The sequence below is a fragment of the Arctopsyche grandis genome, chromosome 7 (assembly GCF_051622035.1).
Source record: "Arctopsyche grandis isolate Sample6627 chromosome 7, ASM5162203v2, whole genome shotgun sequence".
Lineage (NCBI taxonomy): Eukaryota > Metazoa > Arthropoda > Insecta > Trichoptera > Hydropsychidae > Arctopsyche > Arctopsyche grandis.
In genome coordinates this window covers 30900482-30923739 of record NC_135361.1, presented here as the reverse complement: position 1 = coordinate 30923739, position 23258 = coordinate 30900482, and the positions used below count along the sequence as shown (strand labels likewise).

The 23258-nt window shown below is 30.0% G+C and overlaps 1 protein-coding gene across 1 annotated transcript; it reads left to right on the top strand.

Annotated features, from left to right (window-relative positions):
• Window positions 1–7075: 7075 nt before the first annotated feature.
• Window positions 7076–12531, top strand: LOC143914695 (uncharacterized). The gene is made up of 6 exons (XM_077434993.1): window positions 7076–7213; window positions 9398–9477; window positions 9592–9652; window positions 11546–11640; window positions 11721–11877; window positions 11975–12531. The coding sequence occupies exons 2-6, from the start codon at window positions 9415–9417 to the stop codon at window positions 12100–12102; spliced, it is 504 nt and encodes a 167-aa protein (XP_077291119.1). The 5' UTR covers window positions 7076–7213; window positions 9398–9414; the 3' UTR covers window positions 12103–12531.
• Window positions 12532–23258: the final 10727 nt, after the last annotated feature.

Here is a 23258-nt window from a genome sequence, read left to right as displayed (position 1 = left end):
GGCGGACTGGCCATACAAGCGAACATGCCCGATGGCATGTGGGCCCCACTATCTGTTAGAAAATATGGGCCCTCAGTAAAATTAAATAACTTTTTATTAAATTAACTCATCATCAACCAGTGATTTAAATTAAGTTCATACTTTAAAAATAACATTTGATTATACTTCGACGATATAGTAAGATTTAAATACACAATTTTAAACAGTTTCCATCCACACATCCATGTATATAGAAATATAGGATAGGGGCCCCCTCCCCAAAATCCCGATTTTCGATTAACATTAATTGAAAATATTATGCATTTTTTTCAGGGACGTAATTTGGGGGGGGGGGGGGGCATAGGAGGGCACTCAACCCCCTAAGTTAAGGAATAGTGTGAATTTAGAAAATATTATGAATTTAATGATTAATGAGATTCTATGGATCTATGAATGCTACGTTTATTTCTTATGTATGTTACTTTTGGGTAACTAATAAAATAATCGCTGCCATGTGCTTTGAAAAAAAAATTATTTCAAAGCAAGTATATTTTGGTTTTTAAGTGGTATGCCGTGGGTAAAATTCTTAGAAATTGTTCATTCTATAGAAAGGTCCCCTTTACTTTATTTCGCCTCAAAAACAGATGTGTAACGTTTATTTTTTCGAAAGTTTGTATATTTTTTGTTTTCAAGAAAGATTTTAAATTAATATTTTACTGAATCGGTTCAATCACAATTGATTTTATTTTTTGTCGTATTTTTATTTTATGTATTTGCAGACGTCCATTCTCTCACGAAACAACGAATGAGATGAATTTAAACTTCATGTGTAACAGATTCGGTCCAAAAAAAGTTTTAGTTATTTAATAAAATTGCTTTCTGACCAAAACCTTATCAAATTTAGTACACAAAGAATACAAATATAAATTTTCAGCTTGATACGTTTAGGGGTGTGGTAAAAAATTTTTTTGACTTTTTTAAGAGGAAAAAATTCCACTTCTGGTTAATTAAATTTGACGATTTTTTTTAATTATATTTTCATCACATTGATACAAGGAATTATACATAAAATCGTGAAGAGCAGACATATTTAAAGGGTCGATTAAAATAGTGGAAGAAAAATCCGGTAAACTGCCAACAGGAGTAAACTGTCACTTTCGGTTAACGGGTGTTCACGAAATTTTATATATAACTTGGCATTAGGTTTATAATTATAGATATGAAATGTCAGTTGAATACGTCGAAACAAAAGTTTCCGAGAAAAAAATAAAAATACCTCGATCTTATAGGGTAAAAGTACTACTTCTGGTTGAGATAAAAATATTTTTTTATTTACATACATATCCATATATAAAATAGTAAAAATAATAAAAAGACACACAGAAACACACTCAGACACACAGAGCCGCACACATTTTTTTATATTATGTAAACGTGATCAGTGATCGATTATGTGAAGATTTTTGGAAAAAAATTTTCGCCTGCGGCGCTTTTTTCACTTTACATAATATTTTTTCAAAAATAAACTTATTTTTTTCATATTTATAACTCAATAAGGTGTATGCAAAGAATATTTTCCATTTTTATTCCGATATAAAAAATATTTTTTGAAAAAAAATTCAATTTGACAAATCTTTGCCTGCCCTCCCCAAGAAAAAGCTGAAATGACGTCCCTGATTGTTTTCTACCGAAAGTAAAAGCCGGTTTTATGCCGCATTATTTTATGATGCATTCTATTTACCTAGGACAAGGGTTAAAACGAAATATACAATGTAATTTATGGATCTATTTTGCTTTTGCCGTTTTTATTGTACCTAAATTTGTTTATTCCCATTTTTGAAAATTTTATTTATTTTTTACCCTTGATTTTTAGCGTGATGGAAAGAAGAAAATTTTGTTATATGGGGGGGGAGGACAAATTTTTTTAACCCTGGGGGGGCCCCCTTTAACTCCTGGCATGCACTAATTTCAGTCCCAGTCCGCCACTGTATATGCGTATATGTATGTAGAAATAAGATATCATATCACATACAAATATATACATCTATTCCAGTGTTTCGCAATTGATAATAATAATAATAAATTGCCACAAAAAAGTAAAAACTTTTTATAGTAAATACGATTTTTAAACAGGCGAAGAATTTCATTTTCAGTTTTTTTTTTCTTAAATAATATAAATGTATACATACATATCTGGCCTATTACTATACACCACTTGATCTTGGTTTTTGTTTTGGTTAAATTTCACTGCCTGATTTTAGTTTTGTTTCAAAATCGGTTTACATTCATGAATTTCGATATACATATACTGTACAATTTTATGTTTATTTCTACAATTTACTGACTAATGAGATTTTGTCGCTCGTAGACATTGTAAGTAGTCGTAAAATACTATAAAAAATAGACATTTTATTGTAGTTTTGTTACGGTTAACATATTTTGTTTAAAAATGATATGTAAACTGATATTGAAAACTGATTTAACTATGTATGTATGTATGTATATATATCTTGATTTGCTTAGCTGCGTAAATACAAATATCGTAAGAAGCGATATCTACTATCGTAAAGCCGGGGACATTATCAATGATTTTGTTATATATTGGAATACCATACAATTCTAAATGCATTGAAGGTGTCATACAATGGTCAAAAGCAAGGTGCAGATGTTCTTTTGATTTTGCGTACTTTTAAGATACAAAATGTATCTGAAACTATGATTTGAAAAGACTTTCACAATGTCAAGATCAAATTTATTAGTCAGGTGCAAAGCTCCCTTTTATCTGAGCGAAAATCTGCGATCGTGAGAAGTCAATGTTTTCTTTCAAAGTCCGAAACATTGAACAATCACGCGAAATGCACCTGGTCCACATTGTATCATCCCTTTAACATACATATTGTTGCGTAGACTTGGGTGGAGGATCCAAGTAAAAGGCCAAAGTCGTTTCACAGCATTTATTGGTGATTAAGCAGATACACACACTGGCAGTGCTCCGTCCAGAATGTCTTGATATCGCCTAAGTACCGCCTTATAACTGATCTTCGAGCATCTTCGACATCCGGTTACTTCCCTATTGTTTAGGCATGTACCCGGATATGTATTCCCACGACACTCAGTCCCACGGTATCGGTCACTTCTGAGAAGTGACCAATAGCGGCCAATTCGGAGGCCATTGTTTAGCCTACATGCACTTAGTCTAGAGATAATCCTTGAAACCAATTATAACGGTCGCACAGTGTCAGGGATGCGCCTCGGCCTAATCCGATTGCACTTAATCGGCGGCTCTTTTTAGTATACGCTACGATATGTACCTATTTACAACACCCGCATAAGGGTCAAGCATTGTTAAGAATACGCTGAAATTTCTCTTTTCAAAGCCAATTGTAACTTTTAAAGTCAATTCACCACTATGTGTGAACATCTGTACACCTAGATCATTGTATCGACCCGAGAAATCGCTGCCATCTGATTGGTAGTAAACATACGAAGACACCTCCTCCCTTATAATAAATTCAATATATAAACCCCCTACTTGTAACCAGTTAGTCAGAGAGAGAGAGAGAGAGAACCTTAGAAGCTCTGAGATATACTTAGAAATAGTCAGTAGAATAGAGTCAGTCTATTGAATCGATCGACAAAATGTCGATCGTTCAATTTAAACCACCTTAAAATTACTTTATAAACAATTGCTGATTGTTGATCGACAAACGACCCATGTCGGTCGTACCCTGTAACTTACCACCAACAATAAACGTAAAAATATAAACGAAAAACGATCTTGGACTTGGACTACGCTGCCTTGGAGACATTCACCGACACTTTTTCCCGTTCCCTCACATTCTGTTAAATCATAACAGTTTACAGTCGGCATTAGTAGATTTATTTCATTTTAGATAATTGATTATGATTCATTGTAAGCGTTTCCGAAAGTATGCTATTTTTAGTGTTTAATAAAATAGTAAAATTTACAGAATACAAATACAGTTTTAGCGAGAACTCGGTTTTTACCAATCACCAAGATATTTCCTTCACCAAACCACAGTTATATAACAAATAGTTGACTCGTTATCTGAATATACCGTAAGCATTTTTGGATTTCAATATGCAAATATTAAAAACAATCTGATTGAAACGTTCAAATTTAGAAATAACCGTATTAATAAAATACTATTTCCAGCAAAAGCACTGTCTGTCATAAATTCATAAATATTATTTGACAAAGGGTCTCTAATAAAACATAAAAACCCAAATTTTATTCCTTGGCTAAATGCAATTTCTAAATATCGCATTTCGACCAGGAAGGTATCAAGTTTTTAATGATACATTAATTAAAGTAAATTAGTCATATATCGGGTCCATATTGGGTCCATTATGTAGATTTGTCACCTTTCCCAAATATCCTGAACTAAATAACAAATTATATATGTATGTAAATTAAATAATATCTAACAGCTTGAGAAAATGTCACAAACACCGTCATCTTCTGCTACTATAAACCTAAACATATTCTTGGCATATGCACCATTTTTCCACTTTTTACTTTATCTATGTACATATGTATGTACGAAGTAACGATAGATGAAGTTTTGTGATCATGCGAACATTCGAACTTGAGATTTTGATTAATTCGAACTCAGATCCGATCACTGATCACGTTTTCGTGGTCTAGAAAAAAATGTCGGTGTGTGTGTATGCTGTCTGTTTGTGTGATAGAATAGTAATAGTCTGTGAATTTTGGGGATTTTTTGAACACCGTGAGTCCTATCAAACTGAAACTTGATAACGGTTACTGAAATTCTTACTATTATATTATATAATACTACGTAATATTTTTTAAATTTTTAAGTTGACCGGAAACTGTACCTTTTAGATGTCATCTTTTTGTTAGTTTTTGGATTCAATTATCTCCCTAACTACTCAACGGATTAGACTGATTTTTTATTTATGTAATATAAATTATAAATTTCATACAATTTTTTTAAAAATATTTTTACCTCAACCGAAAGTAGTACTTTTACTCTAAAGAATCGATATTTTAATTTTTTTCTCAGAAACCCTTTCTTGTATTGAACTGAAATGTCATATTTAGAAGTTTTAACTTAATAAAAAGCTATATATAAAATTTAATGAACACCCGTCAACCGGAAATGGCAGTTTATTCTTGTTATATTTTTCTTCCACTATTTTTTTTTATCCTTGAAATATTTTCACAAGAAAATTATAGTATAATCGTAGTATCAATGTGATGAAACTAAAATAAATTTAATAAACTTAAAGTAGGATTTTTTAATCTTATAAAAGTCAAAAATGTTGTGACCACAGGGTTATTTCCACACCCCTGAACGTATCAAGCTGAAAATTTATATTTTTATTATTTATGTACTAACTTAGAGTTGATAAGGTTTTGGTCAGAATTCGAAAACCGAAGAAGTATTTTTTTCTATTTTTAAAGTATTTTCAATCCGTCAATAAGACCAAAAAATCAATAAATATTATACATAAAATATATAATTAAAAAAAATAGCACAAAAGGTTAGAACAACGATACAGTAAAATAAAGCAAATAATATATACATTTAAATCACGAAAAATATATAATTGGCAGTTATCATATCAACATGCACTGCCAATATGTAAAAGATTAATAGCATTTGATAGAGGCGAGTTCATGAGAATATTGGTCCCAAAAGTTTTGTACATTAAGATCAAAATTTGATGTCTTCTAAAATAGAAGGATTGAGAATCTCTTAATAAAAAATTGATTAAGAATCTCTCTGATTAAAACACTATATAACATATAGGATTTGTGAAAGGACGAGGAACCTGAGAGTATACTATAGATAGTGCTTCCAATCCCGAAAGGTTTCTTCAGCACCGGGATTGCGATGCTGGGAATTTAAGACCTCGGAATCCCGGTGCTACCATCGGGAAATTAAATGTATAAGAAAAAAATGTTAAATTGCATATTTTCATATTTCAAAAATGTTGAATTGCATTTTGCAAACTATCCCTATGTTTCAGGCAAAACAAAATCCCATATTGGCGATCTTGTTTTGGTTTTGGCTACATTCTGCAAAATTTCGGGTCGCATAAATGGATAGATTTCTGTAATATTAAAAAAAACGCATCCTATGATGTATGTAATTAAAAAAACATGACTTTGATTCTTTGATTCGTTTTTACTTTCTTTATGTACGTAGTAAAAATAAATTATTATTGAATGAAATTCATTGGATATTCTTAATATTTATTAATATTTCAGTGATATTCTTACTTCATCGTAGTACGTATGTACATACGTAGTAACTTCGTACATATGTACGTAGTAACAATAGATGAAGTTTTGTGATCATGTGAAAATTCCAACTCGAGATTTTGACTGATTCGAACTTGGAATCGATCACTGATCACGTTTTCATGATCTAGAAAAAATGTATGTGTGTGTCTGTGTATATTGGTGATATTTTGAACACCGTTTTCATCCTATTGCACTGTGTTCATCCTATTACTGAAAATTTCCAATGAATTTCATTCAATAATTAATTTTAATGTAGTCTATAGTGCTATATATCAAAAAACTGGACATATAAATATTATAATAAAATTTACCCACATCAAAACAGATAATCTTCGTACAATTAACAAAGACAACAGCGTCTTAGTACAACAAACACCACTTAACGGGATTCGAACACTTGAAAATCCACAGTGCGACTGAGAAACAATGGATCATGTTCGATCCTGAATAACACAGGTCTCATAAAAAGTAAATTTCATGGAAACGAATCAGAGCAAACAAATAGACTATGACTGTCATAGTTCCTCCCGCATTATATAATGTCGTTTTATATTTTTCCTTATTATTTTTAAAGAAATGTCTACTAGCACTTGTAATCCCGGTAGTCCGACTAGTTTCAGTACCGTGATTTAAGGTACCAGAATACACCGGGATCCCGGGATTGGAAGCCTTAATTGTAGAATTGATCAGAATTGCAGTGAAAATAGCTGATCAATCATGACTTTTTTTAGACATTGAAAATACGATTTGATTAAAATAACTATTTGTAATTACATTTCTTTTTGGTAACCCCTGTAGATTGGATGAATGGATAATCAATGGAGATAGTATAGATCATCATCATCTGTCATCTGTCATTCTTTCACTAAGTCCAGGGTGTTTGAATCGGCTCACCGTCTGCTTTTCACTCTCCATTTTCCTTACGTTGTCTGTCAGGTGAGCCAAATATCACCACCATCATCACTCTATTCGTTACAACATTGTTTCAATAGAATTCGTTGTTGGTTTTACTCAACCTATGTAGTATAAATCTGCAATATGAATAAACATGCAGACTTGATTTATATCAATTTGATCTGATTGTAGTTTAGCAATATTTTGAGGGTCAAGTTATTGGTTTGGTTCTGACTATTGATATTAAAAATAGTAGTTTTATTTGTTTAAAAAGTTATTAAATATATTTAAAAAAAATCAAAAAGTTGTTTATTATAAAGTATTCTATTCTATTACAATTATTATAAAATTTAATATATGGAATTGTTAGGAGATACAAAAAAATTCCAAAAGCTAATCGAAACGTTATTCGTTAAGAAATGTAAAATCACAATCACGTCCAAGAAAATTCATACATAGTGTAATATCTATAATTACTTTATCTGCGTATAAATATACGAATTATCGATACGTATGTAAATTAGTATTGCTTTCGTAAGCAATTACTTACGTGTACGCAAACAATTCGTGCTGGTAGGATATCAATATAATCTTGACATGTTCAATCACTTCATCAACTCATTAGATATATACATATATGTTTTAAAAATTCATCATATTTGAAAAATAAATATTTCTTTGAATACCTTACTTGCAAGTTTATACTGATGTAGTCACCTGTATTCTAATTTTGAACGTGTCATTATGAATCTTCTTGTACGCGTAGGATATTATTATCGTGCGATTTTGTTAGATAATTTTATCAATTTGGAATTCTCAATTTACACACCACTTATGTATATATGTATCTATGTAGCATTGCTAGTCCATCCATTTTTGAAATTGTCACTTTTTCTTGTGTGCACATACATATTAGGGATCCCAATTATTCGTCGACTTCAACTATTCGAATATCGAATAGTAAATCAAGAGCTATTCGAATATTTGAATGTATTCGAAAATTTAAAAAAAGGTAATAACATATGTACTAATCATATATTACATTATATTTATATATGTAATATATTACAATTAATAATATATAATTGAAAAAAAAGAAATAAACATATAAAACTAAAATACACACATAAAATATAAGATAAAAATGTATGAACTCCTTCTCCTGTTATTAAAGATGCACTATTTTTACTTACCTCTTCTCAGCTTAATTCTTTGATTGTGGTTTCAACGGGAATAAGAACATCAATTTCATTCTTAGAAACAGTATTGAGATTATATTCTTTTAGTGCTATGTTTACACTTTCGTAAACACGAATAAATCGTCTTATCATATTTGTCATTGAATTCCGCCTCGTTTTTACATCCAATAATAATTTAAATTTTTTATTTTATTTTTTCATTATGATTTATGCTAAAAAATGTATATTTCATCGGTAACTTCTTAAATATTGGTATTATTTTTCTGATGTTTTCTAAAATTTCGTATAGATTATTATCGATCGAAAAGTGATTTTCTTCAAACATTTCTGTATTTAATGAACAAAAATCCATTTCTTCACATGTAGACATTTCATCTTCCTCATTATCTTTATTTTCATCACAATTATCCCCATTACATATTTAATTTTTTTCATAATCGTCGGCTTCTTCGTCATCACTCTTTTCATATTGATTTTGTGTATTTATTTTATAAAAAAATATATACACAAACAATATTCGAATAGTTGATGAAATATTCGAATAACGAATGCCTGAAAAATCAGACGAATAATTCTAATATTCGATTGGGATCCCTAGCACATATGTATGTGTATATATGAAGTTGTGTAGCCCCCTGAAAATCATACCCAGAATTAATCAAGTACTTGTACATATTATGTACATCTATTTTACGTTATTAGTACATATATGGGGACAATATCTAGATATTATGTTTTGTGTATAATTTTCTCATCTGTAAACACACTATAACTTTCGTGTATTATAAACAAGGGGTTTCACGAGTATAAATGGACATGCAAATTCAGCATAAATGGACAGCGAGTGTACCCATTTATAAGTGAGATAAATGTGTACATGAATACATGTAAGTTTGGATTAAATATCAATGAAAAGAATCATTCAAATTTTGAAAATGGATTTTACGTCGATGGTATGATTTTAATACAACTATTATAGAAAGCCCTGCCAATTTATTTGCTGAAAACATTTGTTGTTTATTTTCAGATACTTGTAATTACAAAATGTCGGCACGTGGAGAAGGCGGCCTAAGGTGTGCAGCTTTAATATGGTGTATTACAGGATTTGTAAGCTGATATAAATACAAATTATCTGTAAATTTGTATAATGCATACGTCAAAATATTAATAGTATTAACCAATATATAATAATTAATTTTGCAATTTTTTTATATTTTTAAGGTCGCCAGCCTGTTAAATGTTTTGTATTTATATTCTGATTCAAGTTCGACTGATTATAAAGGTGATTATAATTTTATTTTACACTTTCATCGTTAATTTAATCTGATATGTATACATACATATGTATGTCATATATAATTAAACTATGTCATATATTTTTCACCATGTTAAGCATCTGGAAAATATAAAATATGAGAAGAATATGTGTGTTAAGAAAACGAAATAAAAATATGCCAGAATTTGAATTGCAAATGAAACTACAAACACGTATGTTCATACATACATTTCGTTAAAAATGCGTGCAGTTTTGGAAATTAATTAATAATTGACGTAAAGGAGACTACAGACCGTGTCACCAACATACATATGCCAGTGCTATACAAACTTTTTTTGCTTATTTGTTTGGTGTAATTCACGGACCGGACTTAGGATGTATTTTCCCCACCCCTCCTCCTGTGATTTTTACGCTACATAATAATTTTCTATAATGAACATGGTTTTTAAAAATATTTTAAATTAAAAAAAAAATCAATATATGTACATATTTACTTAGCGTGCAAACAACATTGAGCGATCATGAAGAGGTTTCGTTTTCAAAACACGTATTTACTGAGGAGAACCTAGAAAAAATGAGACATACGAGTACAATCAATATGCTTGCATGTACATACATACATATGTGCTGTAAATATGTAAAAATTCGAAAAAACAGTTGTATAGCTATAAAAAATGCATTAAAATTATTATATTTTTTTATTTTATTAGTTTTACATTCACCCATATAAGATAATTATTGATGGAACAAAAATATGTTAATATTTTAATTAGTGCGATGTATGCGCCTGTTTTGAGGAACTAATTTTTATATGTAATGTATGGTTTCAAATTTCCAGATTCCGATTTTCGATTTTTGGATTTAATATATTTCATTTTGGAAAACGTATGTCCTACCAAAAATTGATATGATTTTTCTTACAAATGCTTTTATTTTTGTATAATCAGACTCCTCCAATTTAGCATAAAATTTACATAATTAACGTTTCATTTTGAAGATCGATTAATTCCAATTAAAAATCTTCTTCAATATCGTTGATATTGATTCGGAATATCGGAAAATTCTGAATAGGGATAGTTTTAAACAAATTACCAGAATGAGGAAAATGAGTAAAATTATTTTGCACGAGGTGATTTTTAAATAATTCCAATTTTGTTTCAAACGATTTAGCATGATAACAAAAGAAGAACGGAAAGTTGCTTTTTGCATTTCATTTGGGTCTTAACTACCTGGAAGCTATACCCCAATAGAAATTGTGAAGGAATTTGCTTCTTCGTATAAAATATCACGATCAGGTCAAATTTTAAATTCTAAATTAGTTTTTAAAAATCAGGTCATTTTTTTTTTGGCGGGATGAAAATCTCTCGTAGGTTGGTGACCGCTGCTCTTAGAGAATCGAAATTTTTTATGTTTTTCTCAGAAACCTTTTATTATATTGAACTGAAATTTCATATTAAGAGGTTTTAATTTAAAATTAAGTTATATATATAAAATTTTGTGAACACCCGTCAAGCAGAAGTTGGCAGTTTACTCTATTTCAATTTTTCTTCCACTATTTTTTTGGATCCGTTAAATATATGTATGTGCTCTTCACGAGAAAATTCAAGTATAATACTTGTCTCAATGTGATGAAAATAAAAAAAAATCAGTAAATTTCATAAACCGGAAGTGGGATTTTTTCCTCTTATAAAAGTCAAAAATGACCACATGATTTTTTCAATACCACTGAACGTATCAAGCTGAAAAATTATATTTATATTCTTTATGTACTTACTTAAAGTTGATAAGGTTTCGGTAAGAATTCGTAAATCGGAAGTAGTAATTTTTTTCAAAACAATATTGCATTATTTTATTTTAAACTTTTAAATTTTGTAAATGACTTTTTCATGAATCTTTCAGATACACCGATAGAATTGTATATGGTATATTTCGGTGTCATAGTCGAGATGGTAAACCTATATATATACTATAATCTCATCTGTAAAATCTTTTCGGTTGGTACTACTTTTTTATTAATGAAGAAAATTCGTAAACGTTGTTCATACATATATAACACATACATATTTCGTTGCAGAATAAAACATTGGATATATTTCTGTCATTTGTTACTAAAGAGATCATCTGTATTTCAATTGCCCTGTTTTTAAAAATGTATAGTTTTCTACGTTTTTCTGCTAAAGATATGAGAGCTGACGGAGCTTTTGCTTTTGGTTTTGCATTTTTTGTATGCGGTATGCTATATTTTATTTGTTCTTATTATATTTATTTATTTATGCTTCATATTATTTGTGAAATATTTTTTGCATTTAATATTTTATTTGATTTCAGTATTATACATTTCATTTTGGAGTGCATTGTCTGATGAATTCGCCAAAATAAAACCAAAAAAAAGAATAGAAAATGAAACGGCTGCAGAAAATGATGTGCCTAAGTATTCACCTGAGGTTATAGTATAGTATATAGAATGGTAGATTGTTAGTACATACAATGTAGGTAGATAGATTAAATGTTAAAAAATTCCAAAACTTCCATTTGCGTTTAGATATGATATATTTGTTATTTGGGAGTAATAATGCTCAGGCATCATTTATTCAAAAATTCAGTTAAGATTTTTTTAACTTTGACTCGTATTTATAAAAATTAAAAAATAACGCAGTATAAAAATTCTGGTATATACTAATACTATGTACATATAATAAATATTTTTAAAAACTAATTACGTCTTTTTAAGAATTAATGTAATAACATATTTTTCTTTGTCCATGAAATGTAAATGTAATGCAATGAAAACATCTCCACTTTTATTGTTAGCTGGAAACTATTTATTTACTGTTGAAATGATAAGATTAATTTATATATTTATACAAATAAACATTTTCCATAGAACAACTTGTTTTTGTTTTGAAAATTGCAAACTTACCATCGGCTATCATATGGAAAGATTGCATATGTCATAAACAGCACAAACGATGACCCTGTAGAAAATGTTGATCAGTATTTTATACAAGTTTCAAATCCACCAGAGAATATTTATTTCAATAATAAACCAATAATTCAATCTCATATTCTCGGTATTACTCACCATTGTATCCAGTCTCAAACTGGCAATCACCTCATTCTCAAACTATAGCGATCAATGTTTTTTCAATGTACTCAATTATTTTAAATAATTCATAAACATATCAAACAGAGATGTTGATGAATTTTGCAGTTTGGTCACAATTAACAATAAGTAAGTGACAAATTTTATGTGTCTTCATATAATATATTGATATGAAGATGTTTTTAATGCAATATCAGATTGTATTGAGATTCAAATTTATTATTTAACTGTATTTAATATATTTTTATAGTGTTTAACAGATACCTGAACCCTTCTTCTTTGAATTGGCCGGCAAAATTAAACGTGTTTAACAATCTCTGACAAACGAGAGATGTATTTATATGTAGGTATAGCGAAACACATCAGAGATTATCAGTCGTCTTGTTGCTGACCATACGTACAGTTTCGTATTATATAGAGTGCGACAAATCCTTATCATTGTTTACATTGTTCTGTTATTGTTCATTTAGTGTAATTTCACTGAATTGCCAAATAATATCAGGTATACATGAGTGTAATTTGATTGAAACAATAATGTATAATACTGGTTGAATATTTAGCACAAGCATTTAGCGTTGAGGTAACTGTGGGTGGTTTTTTTTTAATAAGTCATATTGTAAATAATTCATACTTCAATTAAATGTGTTGCTTTCCTTTCTCATGAATGCGCACTTCTTTGTAAAGACGTGTGGTAGGTGAATTACTACAACGGATATGACTAACAAGGCAAATAAACATGTATGATACACCAGATTCTGTATATAGTGTGTATACATATGAATATTCAACAGCATTGTAAAAAATAATATGTATGTAAAAAGTGGAAAATAAGAAAAATAAACATAACCAATATGAAAAAATATCTGTAACAAAATATGAATTGCTGTTTCAGTGTATTCCAAGATTACAACAGATAAACGTTTGAAGAATTATTGTGCTGGGTTTATAAATTTGTTGTTTAACAATGTTGATAGGAAATAAACTTAATTTGTTATGCTTTAAAAAATAACTTTTATTTTAGTGTATTTCAATAAAAGTATGTGGTGAATCTCCACTAATTATGAATATTATATTTAAAATGCCCATTTTACTGTCATGGAAGTCAATATAATGTAAACCAACTCATCGGAAGTGGGCGTAATGGTGCGTACGCACCAAGCCAACGAACGGCCCACAGGCCAACTTTTAAAACCAGTAGCGTACAAAATATCGAAATAAAAATTAAATTTAAAAATTGAAATTAAATATCAAAATTAAAACTATTATTATTATATTAAAATTAAATTCAAGTATCAAAATAAAATTATAATCATTATATTAAAAATAAAATTAAATATTGAAAGTTAAAACAGAACATGCACAATTTAAATAAATTTTCGAGATTGCCCTAAAATTAGATCATCAACAATCACATACAGGTAATCCTCGACTTAAGATGTTTTGACTTACGAAGATACGCACTTAGATCGAAAAAAAATCAAAGAATTATTATTTTTACTTCCCCGTAAAGCACAGTTACTGAGAATATATCATGTATTAGTATGGGTGATCCAACGATTTTTGCTGACCCGGGGTGTTGTCGGTCACATAAAACGGATTTTTTTATTCTTCAATTGTTTCTCTCGTCGAAATAAATCAAGTAATTAAATCATTTCAGAGGTAAAATTTATCGGATAATGTGTGATTATTAATTTTATTTCGACGACAGAAAAAAAAACCCTTTGACAAATCACCGACAACCGACACCGCGTTTTTTTATGAATTGTTTTTTTTTATCGATCATCGACGTCGAAATACAGTAACATATCGTGACGACTTTAAAAAATTATATCAAGATTTTTTTTCGCTCGTAAGCAGAGAAATTATAATACTTCTTTGGTTTTAAAAGCGTATCGTCGTAATTCAAAACATTGTTGTAATTCAAAACATCAACGATGATCTAATTTTAGCTCAATCTCGCTCTTTAGCTTAATTTTGATATTTAATTTCAATTTTTTAATTTAATTTTTATTTCAATATTTTGTACGCTACTGGTTTTATCCTGCTGATTAAAAAAGTTGGCCCAAAATCGTCGTTGGTTTAGTCCGTAAGCACCATAATGGTCCGTACGCACCAAACCAACGACGATTTTGGGCCAACTTTTAAAACCAGTAGCGTACAAAATATCGAAATAAAAATTAAATTAAAAAATTGAAATTAAATATCAAAATTAAGCTAACGAGCGAGATTGAGCTAAAATTAGATCATCGTTGATGTTTTGAATTGCAACAATGTTTTGAATTACGACGATACGCATTACAACCAGAGAAATATTATAATTACGAGCGAAAATAAAAAACCTTGTTATTGTTTCTTATTAGTCGTCACGATATACTACTGTGTTTCCGCCGTCGATGAAATATTTAACAAAAAAAATGTCGGTGATTTGTCAAAGGGTTTTTTTTTCTTTCGTCGAATTAAAATTAATAATCACACATTATCCGATAAATTTTACCTCTGAGATGGATTTAATTATTTGATTTATTTCAACGAGAGAAACAATTGAAGACATTATCCGATAAAATTTACCTCTGAAATGATTTAATTAATTGATTTATTTCGACGAGAGAAACAATTGAAGACTAAAAAAAATTCGATTGATAGACCGACAACGCTCCGGATTGCGATCATCGCTCGGTCACCCATACTAATACATCAGATATTCTCAGTAACTGCGCATTACGGGGAAGTAAAAATAATAATTCTTTGATTTTTTTTTCGATCTTAGTGCGTATCTTCGTAAGTCAAAACATCTTCGACAAAAAAAAGTCGAGGATTACCTGTATGTGATTGTTGATGATCTAATTTTAGGTCAATCTCGAAAATTTATTTAAATTGGGCATGTTCTGTTTTAACTTTCAATATTTAATTTTAATTTTAATATATTGATTATAATTTTATTTTGATATTTGAATTTAATTTTAATATAATAATAATAGTTTTAATTTTGATATTTAATTTCAATTTTTTAATTTAATTTTTATTTCGATATTTTGTACGCTACTGGTTTTATCCTGCTGGTTAAAACGTTGGACCAAAATCGTCGTTGGTTTGGTCCGTACGCAGAAAATAAGAAGTGCTTATTAATATTATAGAGAAATTAATCACTGTCTATAAAAAACTAGTAACCTCTGTCGATTAAAACACAATAACCATATAAAATAATGATTAATAAAAATATGAAAAACTGTTTATCAAAATTTTCAAATCATATGTATTTAGTAAATCGTTGACAATATTTGACATTACAAAATTTAAATGCTTTTATCACTTTAATAAATTAGTATCTACTATTAAATACAAAACGAAAGGCTTTATACGCCATTAGTGTTGATTTATATAATAAATAAGCTTTTATCAGATTCGGCAACTATAAAATATAATCAAACAATAACTTCTATATATTTTCTTTAAAATATTATTTTTTTCAATGATTTTTGATTTTTTGATTTTTAAATGCTTTTTATTATTACGAAATTATGTTCACAATACATCTTATATCTATTTTAATAGCTACTGATCTACTGATCATTTTCTATTTTACAATTTTAATTTAATTTGGTTAGTAATCACAGTATTATATTATTCTAATGTTAATCTAAAGCATAATAGGAAAAAGAGCTCAAAAACCTATTTACAATCCTTATAAATGTTCATAATACATCTTATACATAATATTAATTAAAGACTATCTAAAGTCGATGACCTAAAGCAGATTGTGTTTAGGTAATCTGTGTTTATACCTGAAGGGTATAGACATTTTATTGTAATCACCGAGACTCTTCACAAGTGTGTTAGTATGGTTATTAGTGATTCTTTCATAGAATCTACTGGTTAGTTTGTTAGTAATGTCTGTAACAAACGGAATATTATATATAGCATGCAGTTTTTTCAGGTTAGTATATATGGGTGTATTATAAATTATTTTAAGGGATTTATTTTGTATTACTTGGAGCTTGGAAAGGTTAGTATTCGAGGCGTTATTCCATACAGGTGAAGCATAGGTTAATAATGGTAATATGAGCGCGCGATATAATTTTATTTTATTTAGCGTTGATAAAGAACTATGGCGATTAAATATTGGATATATTGAGGATATACCCCGCATCGCCTTGCATTTCGCTGCCTCAATGTGAGGTGCCCATCTCATTCTTTTATCAAACGTTACTCCTAAATATTTTATTACTGACTGCCATTTCAGACTTTCTCCAGAGGGGATTTTCAGATCTGAACTTGGCTTATGTTTTCTAACACTAAAGAATATGGCGTCTGTTTTGGTTTGATTAATTTGAATTTTCCACTTAGTGAAGTGTTCAGTCATTGTTTTAATTGCAAATTCAAGATTTTTAAGAATAGTGTCTGGTTTTTTGCTACTTGTGAAGCAAGCTGTATCATCTGCATATAGGGCTATGTGACAGTTTTTTGGAATAGGTATGTCATTTATATATATGGAGAACAAGAGTGGGCCAAGCAAGCTCCCCTGCGGAACGCCAGCTGCGATTATTTTTGGAGACGATAATTCATTATTTACGCTAACCACTAGCTTTCTACGAGTTAAGTACGATTTGATGATGAGAATTAGGTAGTTTGGTATTTTGTTAATAATGAGCTTATGAATGAGTCCATCGTGCCAAACCGTGTCGAAGGCCTTTTCTATGTCGAGACATACCATTCCGGTACTTCTCTTCATATTAAAGTTCTTCGTCACGTGTTCAGTTAGTCTTGTTAGTTGTTGGGTCGTGGAATGTCCAGTGCGAAATCCAAATTGTTCATTTATTAATTTCTTATTTACGACTTAAGCGTGTGTAGATTATTTTTTCCAGAATTTTTGAAAGCGTGCAAAGTAAGCTAATGGGTCGATAATTGGCCGGGTTTTTTGAGCTTTTATCGGGCTTAAGTATGGGAATTACGTTGGCTGTTTTCCAGTATTCTGGGAAATACCCGGTGAGTAAACATGCGTTGAATATTTTAGATAGTGAGACTAAAGCTTTAAATGGAAGTTGTTTGATTGTGATGTTATCTATTGAATCTCGCCCAGGTGCCTTTTTATTTTTTAAATTACGTATTATATTTTGGATTTCACACGGATGCACCAATTTTATATTTTTAGTACTGTTAGTGGGAGTTTTTGTGATGATTTTAATGGACCGGTTGACTTTATTATGCGTTGGTATGTGATTGTAATGTTGTGTGAGTGTGTGATGTTTTTGGAAGGATTTTGATAATAGTTCTGCTTTGTCGCAATCACGCGTCACTGAGATTCCTGCATCATCTAATGGAGGAATCGAGTTTTTTGTCCTGCGAATCGCTTTAGCTAATTTCCATAGAGAGCCATCAACTGAGCTCAATTTTTCTAATTTTTTAGACCAAGCTTCATTTTTGATTTCTTTGATTCTAATTTTAATTTGATATGTGAGCTTATTAATTAATGTTTTCAATGTTGGATTTTTTGATGTTTGCCAAATTTTACGGAGTTTATTTTTACTTTTAATTAGATTTGCAACAAAGTCAGTTATCTCTAATTTTTGTTCAATGTATTGTGTCTTAGGTATGTGAAGGTGTTTGGATCGAGTTATTGATTCCGTTAGGTGTATTATGGAGCTGTCGATTTCGGTTTTGTTTGTGAGTGTGGTAGAAGTTAGAATGGTTTGGTCATTTATATACGACTTTAACTCTCGCCAGTTAGCTCTCCCGTAATCCCAACTATGCTTGATGATTTCCTCGGGTTTCCCGTCGATTGAGAAGATTATCGGGAGATGATCAGACGACAGGGTTTGAAGGGCATTTGGTGTCGATATTTTTGGGCAGTTCTTGACGAGGACAAGATCTAGTGTGGATGGTTGTGAGTTATTTGTGGGATAGTGTGTGTATGTATCCGGATGAAGTAAGATTGTATCTGTTAGTTGAATGTATTTAAAAAGAGTTGTGCCTTGTTGGTCAGTGTTTACGCAACTCCATAACGGATGTTTGGCATTAAAGTCACCAGCTACCACTACCGAACTACCAATGTTAAATATTTTGTTAAGATCGGATGCCAATAATCGTTTTTGGGGAGGATTGTAAGCGGATGCTACTATGTGACGGGTGTTGTTAATTGTTAGTTCGATGGCGGTTAGTTCTAAATTTTTTAGTGGCGGGGTTATTACGCGACAATGTTTAATTGACGATTTTATAAAAATGGCAACTCCCCCTCCATGCTGTTCTCGGTCTTCGCGATAGCAGTTAAAGTTAGGTAGGTTAATACGGATATGAGGTTTTAAGAAGGTCTCGGAGATTAAAACTATGTCAACACAGTACTCACCGATCGCCGACTCTAGTTCGTCAATCTTATTCTTAAGTCCACGAGCATTCCAAGCTAGAATGTTCAGGCGCCTCCCGTTAATCAAAGACATCGAGATATTCGACAAGCATGAGTGCCAGCTCTAGTTTGTCGGTGCAACCGCTGGCCTTGGCACGAATCTCCTGGAGGATCTTCAACATCTTCGTCATAGACGCCATGGAAGTTAGGTCTGTTGTTGGTTGAATGTTGGGATTGGTTGGTTGGTGGGGTTTTTTAGGGATATTTGGGATATTTGGTGAAGGAGTTTTAATGGTCGGTAGCTTTGGGAAGTTATGATCGTTAACGACCGGGATATTTTGTGGCTGCGCCACTGGGAGTTTCCAAGGGTTGGCTTTGACAATTGATGCTCGATTCTTCCTCGATTCCAGCATTTTTAGATAGCTCTGTCTTTTTGGACAGTCTTTGAAGTTAGCGGGGTGAGATCCTGAACAGCCTGAGCAGACAGCAGGGGTAACTATTCCTTGATTGCATTGTGCGGTGAGGTGAGTGCCGGCACATTTGACGCACTTGGCCTGCCGATTGCAGTTTTTCGCAGCGTGTCCATATTCTTGGCATCTGAAACATTGAGTAATATTTTGTGATTTACTAGTATATTTAACGACACTGACCTTTGTGTAACAGATGTACCGGATTTCTTTAATCTTCTTTGCCGATACCGATGGCTCGAAGAACACCAAGTATAGCTCGGTGGCGTTGCTCCTAGGCTCCTTCGTCTTCATCTGTATGACTTTGGTTACAGGGAATCCCTGTCTGATGATGTCATCTTTAATATCAGCTTCCGGCAATTTCGGCAAGCCACGTACGACACTTTTTATTTCCTTTTCCTCCTTCCTGGAAAAGGTATGGAATTGTCGGTCTGGTGTCAATCCATCCCGAAGTTTTTTAAAGTCTTCAAGACTTTTACATTGTATCTTGACATTATTTTGACCAATGTAAGTCATTGTGAAGTCTTTTATAAACTTCTTGATCGACTCGATCATGCTGCCGTGAGTGCCAGTAGCTGTCATGATGATGGGCAGGATTCTTCCACCGCTTCTGGGGACATCGGAAACTTCCAAGAGCCCTTCAAATTTGTTTTTCTCCTGAATTTTAAATTCAGGAGCAACATCTTTCACGTTCTTTGCCGTATGTTTTGGAAACTGCCACTCGGTCTCCATCTGAGCGGTCTGATTTTTGGCTTTTATAGTAATCCTGTGCCAAATGTGAGTATTGGAGTCAATAGTCAAATGTTTTTCTATTGATTGTGATTTTTTATTGCTTTAATTATAATTACACTACTACTCGAAGAACCCGTGTCAGCCATCTCATATAATATTATATTTCTATCCTTTAATATTTTTATTATATATAATATAATATTATATTTTTAAAAATAACAACCAACATATAGGTATTTATCTAATAGTTCTGTTAAATATTTCGCATATTAAAAATATGTCTATATTTTTTTTAATTTGTAATAGGGTCTGGAATTATTTATTCACATGGCCCCTGATTCGTTTTATATAATAGTTAATTCAATAAATAGGTATATATGTATGTAATAGATATTGTTATATATGTAGTTAGGTATATATGTACGACTTTACCATGGAACTCGATGCATAATCAAATAATTATGTACATACATTCATAATTATGTACATACATATGTATATATATATGTATATGTATGTATGTATATTATCAAACACATTATATTTTCAGATTTTCAATCAATCCATTCTTTCATAATGAGTCTTAACTTAATAAATTTGATATGAAATAAAACAAATTTTAGTTAATACCGATTTAATATTTTACTACTACAAATTGAATTAATAACTTAGTCAGTCACATTTCGTATTTCATAAAACAGTTATAGTGTAGCAATTAAGTATATTATATAATTACTAACTACATATTTGTCTTCAAAAAATTAGAAATTCCTATACATAAAATATGAACTATAAACATTGAGTAAAATTTGAATATAAAATATTATCTTAACTTAAGAAGATAAGTAAGTATCATATTAAAAAAAAATAACATCATAATTTTAAGCGAAGAATAGTTTACCCAAAATCTACGTTCAAGTATAAGTCAAATATTTTTTAATCAATTGGTTCCTAAAAATTATTCCTAGATTACAAAAATATCGTATATTTAATACGATGTGGAACATTGGTAATTTTCTGAGATTTAATCTTTCATTTGAATATAATATACAGTATTTTGACAATATTTTTTACCAATATTAAAATAAACAATATTATCAAAATGAAAAAATATTCATTTTTTTCTAACTACTAATAATTTACCATTTTATATAATCAATAAACTTATTTAACTGTAATGTCAGGTTTATTTTGTTTTTCATTTTCCACGGTCGTTTTATTTTGTTTTTCATTTTCCACGGTCGTTTTATTTTTATTTCTTTGTTCTCCATTGTTTTCGTAGGATATTTTATACGACATAATCCAAAATGTAATATATATTGCTGAAATCACATAACATATATGTATAATTAAAAACCTATTTCACATATAAATAATAATAAAAACAAATAAATAAAACATACCGTAAAATATAATAATAAAAATTGCCAAAACAGAACCTAAATCTTTGGAAGTTTTCATTTTTACAACGAAGAAACTTAGAAAATATCTTTCACATACCGATGATGAAATTTATTTTAAAATTGGTACAGTTTCGGAGGAGAAAACTGGAGAATACGAAACCTCGATTTTGTCGATTTAAAATAGGTATTATCTGGTCGAAGCGCAACTGTCGCATTTACTCAATATATATATATATATATATATATATATATATATATATATATATATATATATATATATATATATATATATATATATATATATATATATATATATATATATATATATATTGATATATATTGTCACATTCACTCAATATATATGTATATCAAAAAAAGGAACGGCAACAAAATTAAGGTTTCGGGTATCCAGCTCTCTTAATCAGTCTGCAAATATTTTCATTGTGCAATTTCGACTTTTCAGTTCGGGGAATTTTAACATCGATAGATAGTTGAGATATTGCTGAAGAAATTCGAAGAAAGGTTTCATCTTTCACTACAAAAAAAAATGTTGATTATGTACAAAATATATCGCATCATATGTCGAGAATATGATCCTGCAAATACAATGTAACAAAACTCCTCCAACAAGTGCAACGAATGCATATTTTTAGTACAAACTTTTAGTTCGAATAGAGCCATTCTACTTAACTCATCTTCCAGACCATCACATTCAATCTTTATCAATTATCAAGTAAATATATGACGAATCTATTGAAGTGTGTAATTCAAATTGAGTTTCATATCAAAACACCCACTAGTTTAAAGATTTTTATTGAAATATTACGAGTAAACAGCTTTTTTTTTCATTATATAGGTAGAATATTCAAGATGATCGTCCTTAAGAAGTTTTTATATTTTGATTTGAAGACCGGAAGTCTAATCATCGGCTGGCTGGGTTTGGTAAACACTTTATTGTTTAATTTATATATTAATTTAATCGATTGAAGTTTCTTTTTTTATATAAAGTTTGATATAAATATATTAAATAAATGCATCTACATATTATATGTATTACATATAAATGTAATAAAAAAAATGCATACTAAAATATATATGTAATCTTTTCACAGGGGTTTGCCGTTTATCATTTATTAAATTTTTTATATATACTTGCAAGAACAGATGAAATCTTAGGTAAACTAATTAATTTAATTTCGATAATTTAGCTACTCTAACCTATTCAAAATATTATATATTAATCTATCAATTTTAGGAATCTCGGGATTGCTTATTGTTTATGGTGTGGTTATTATTTTGCATATTACAACAAGTGCAACATTTATCTACGCCATTCGTGTGGTATGGTATTCATATATCAAATATTATACTATTTGCCGATAATCCAATTAATTATTAATTTACAATGTCCTTTAATTCAATTTATATTTTAGTCGAATACGATGCTGTTGCTACCATGGCTAATTGTGTCTGTATTAGGTATTTTAGCTTTTAATGGGCTCGTGTTATATTATGGTGTGTATTATCTTATGCAGGGTAGAAACTATACTATCCTAGGATGTATCATTTT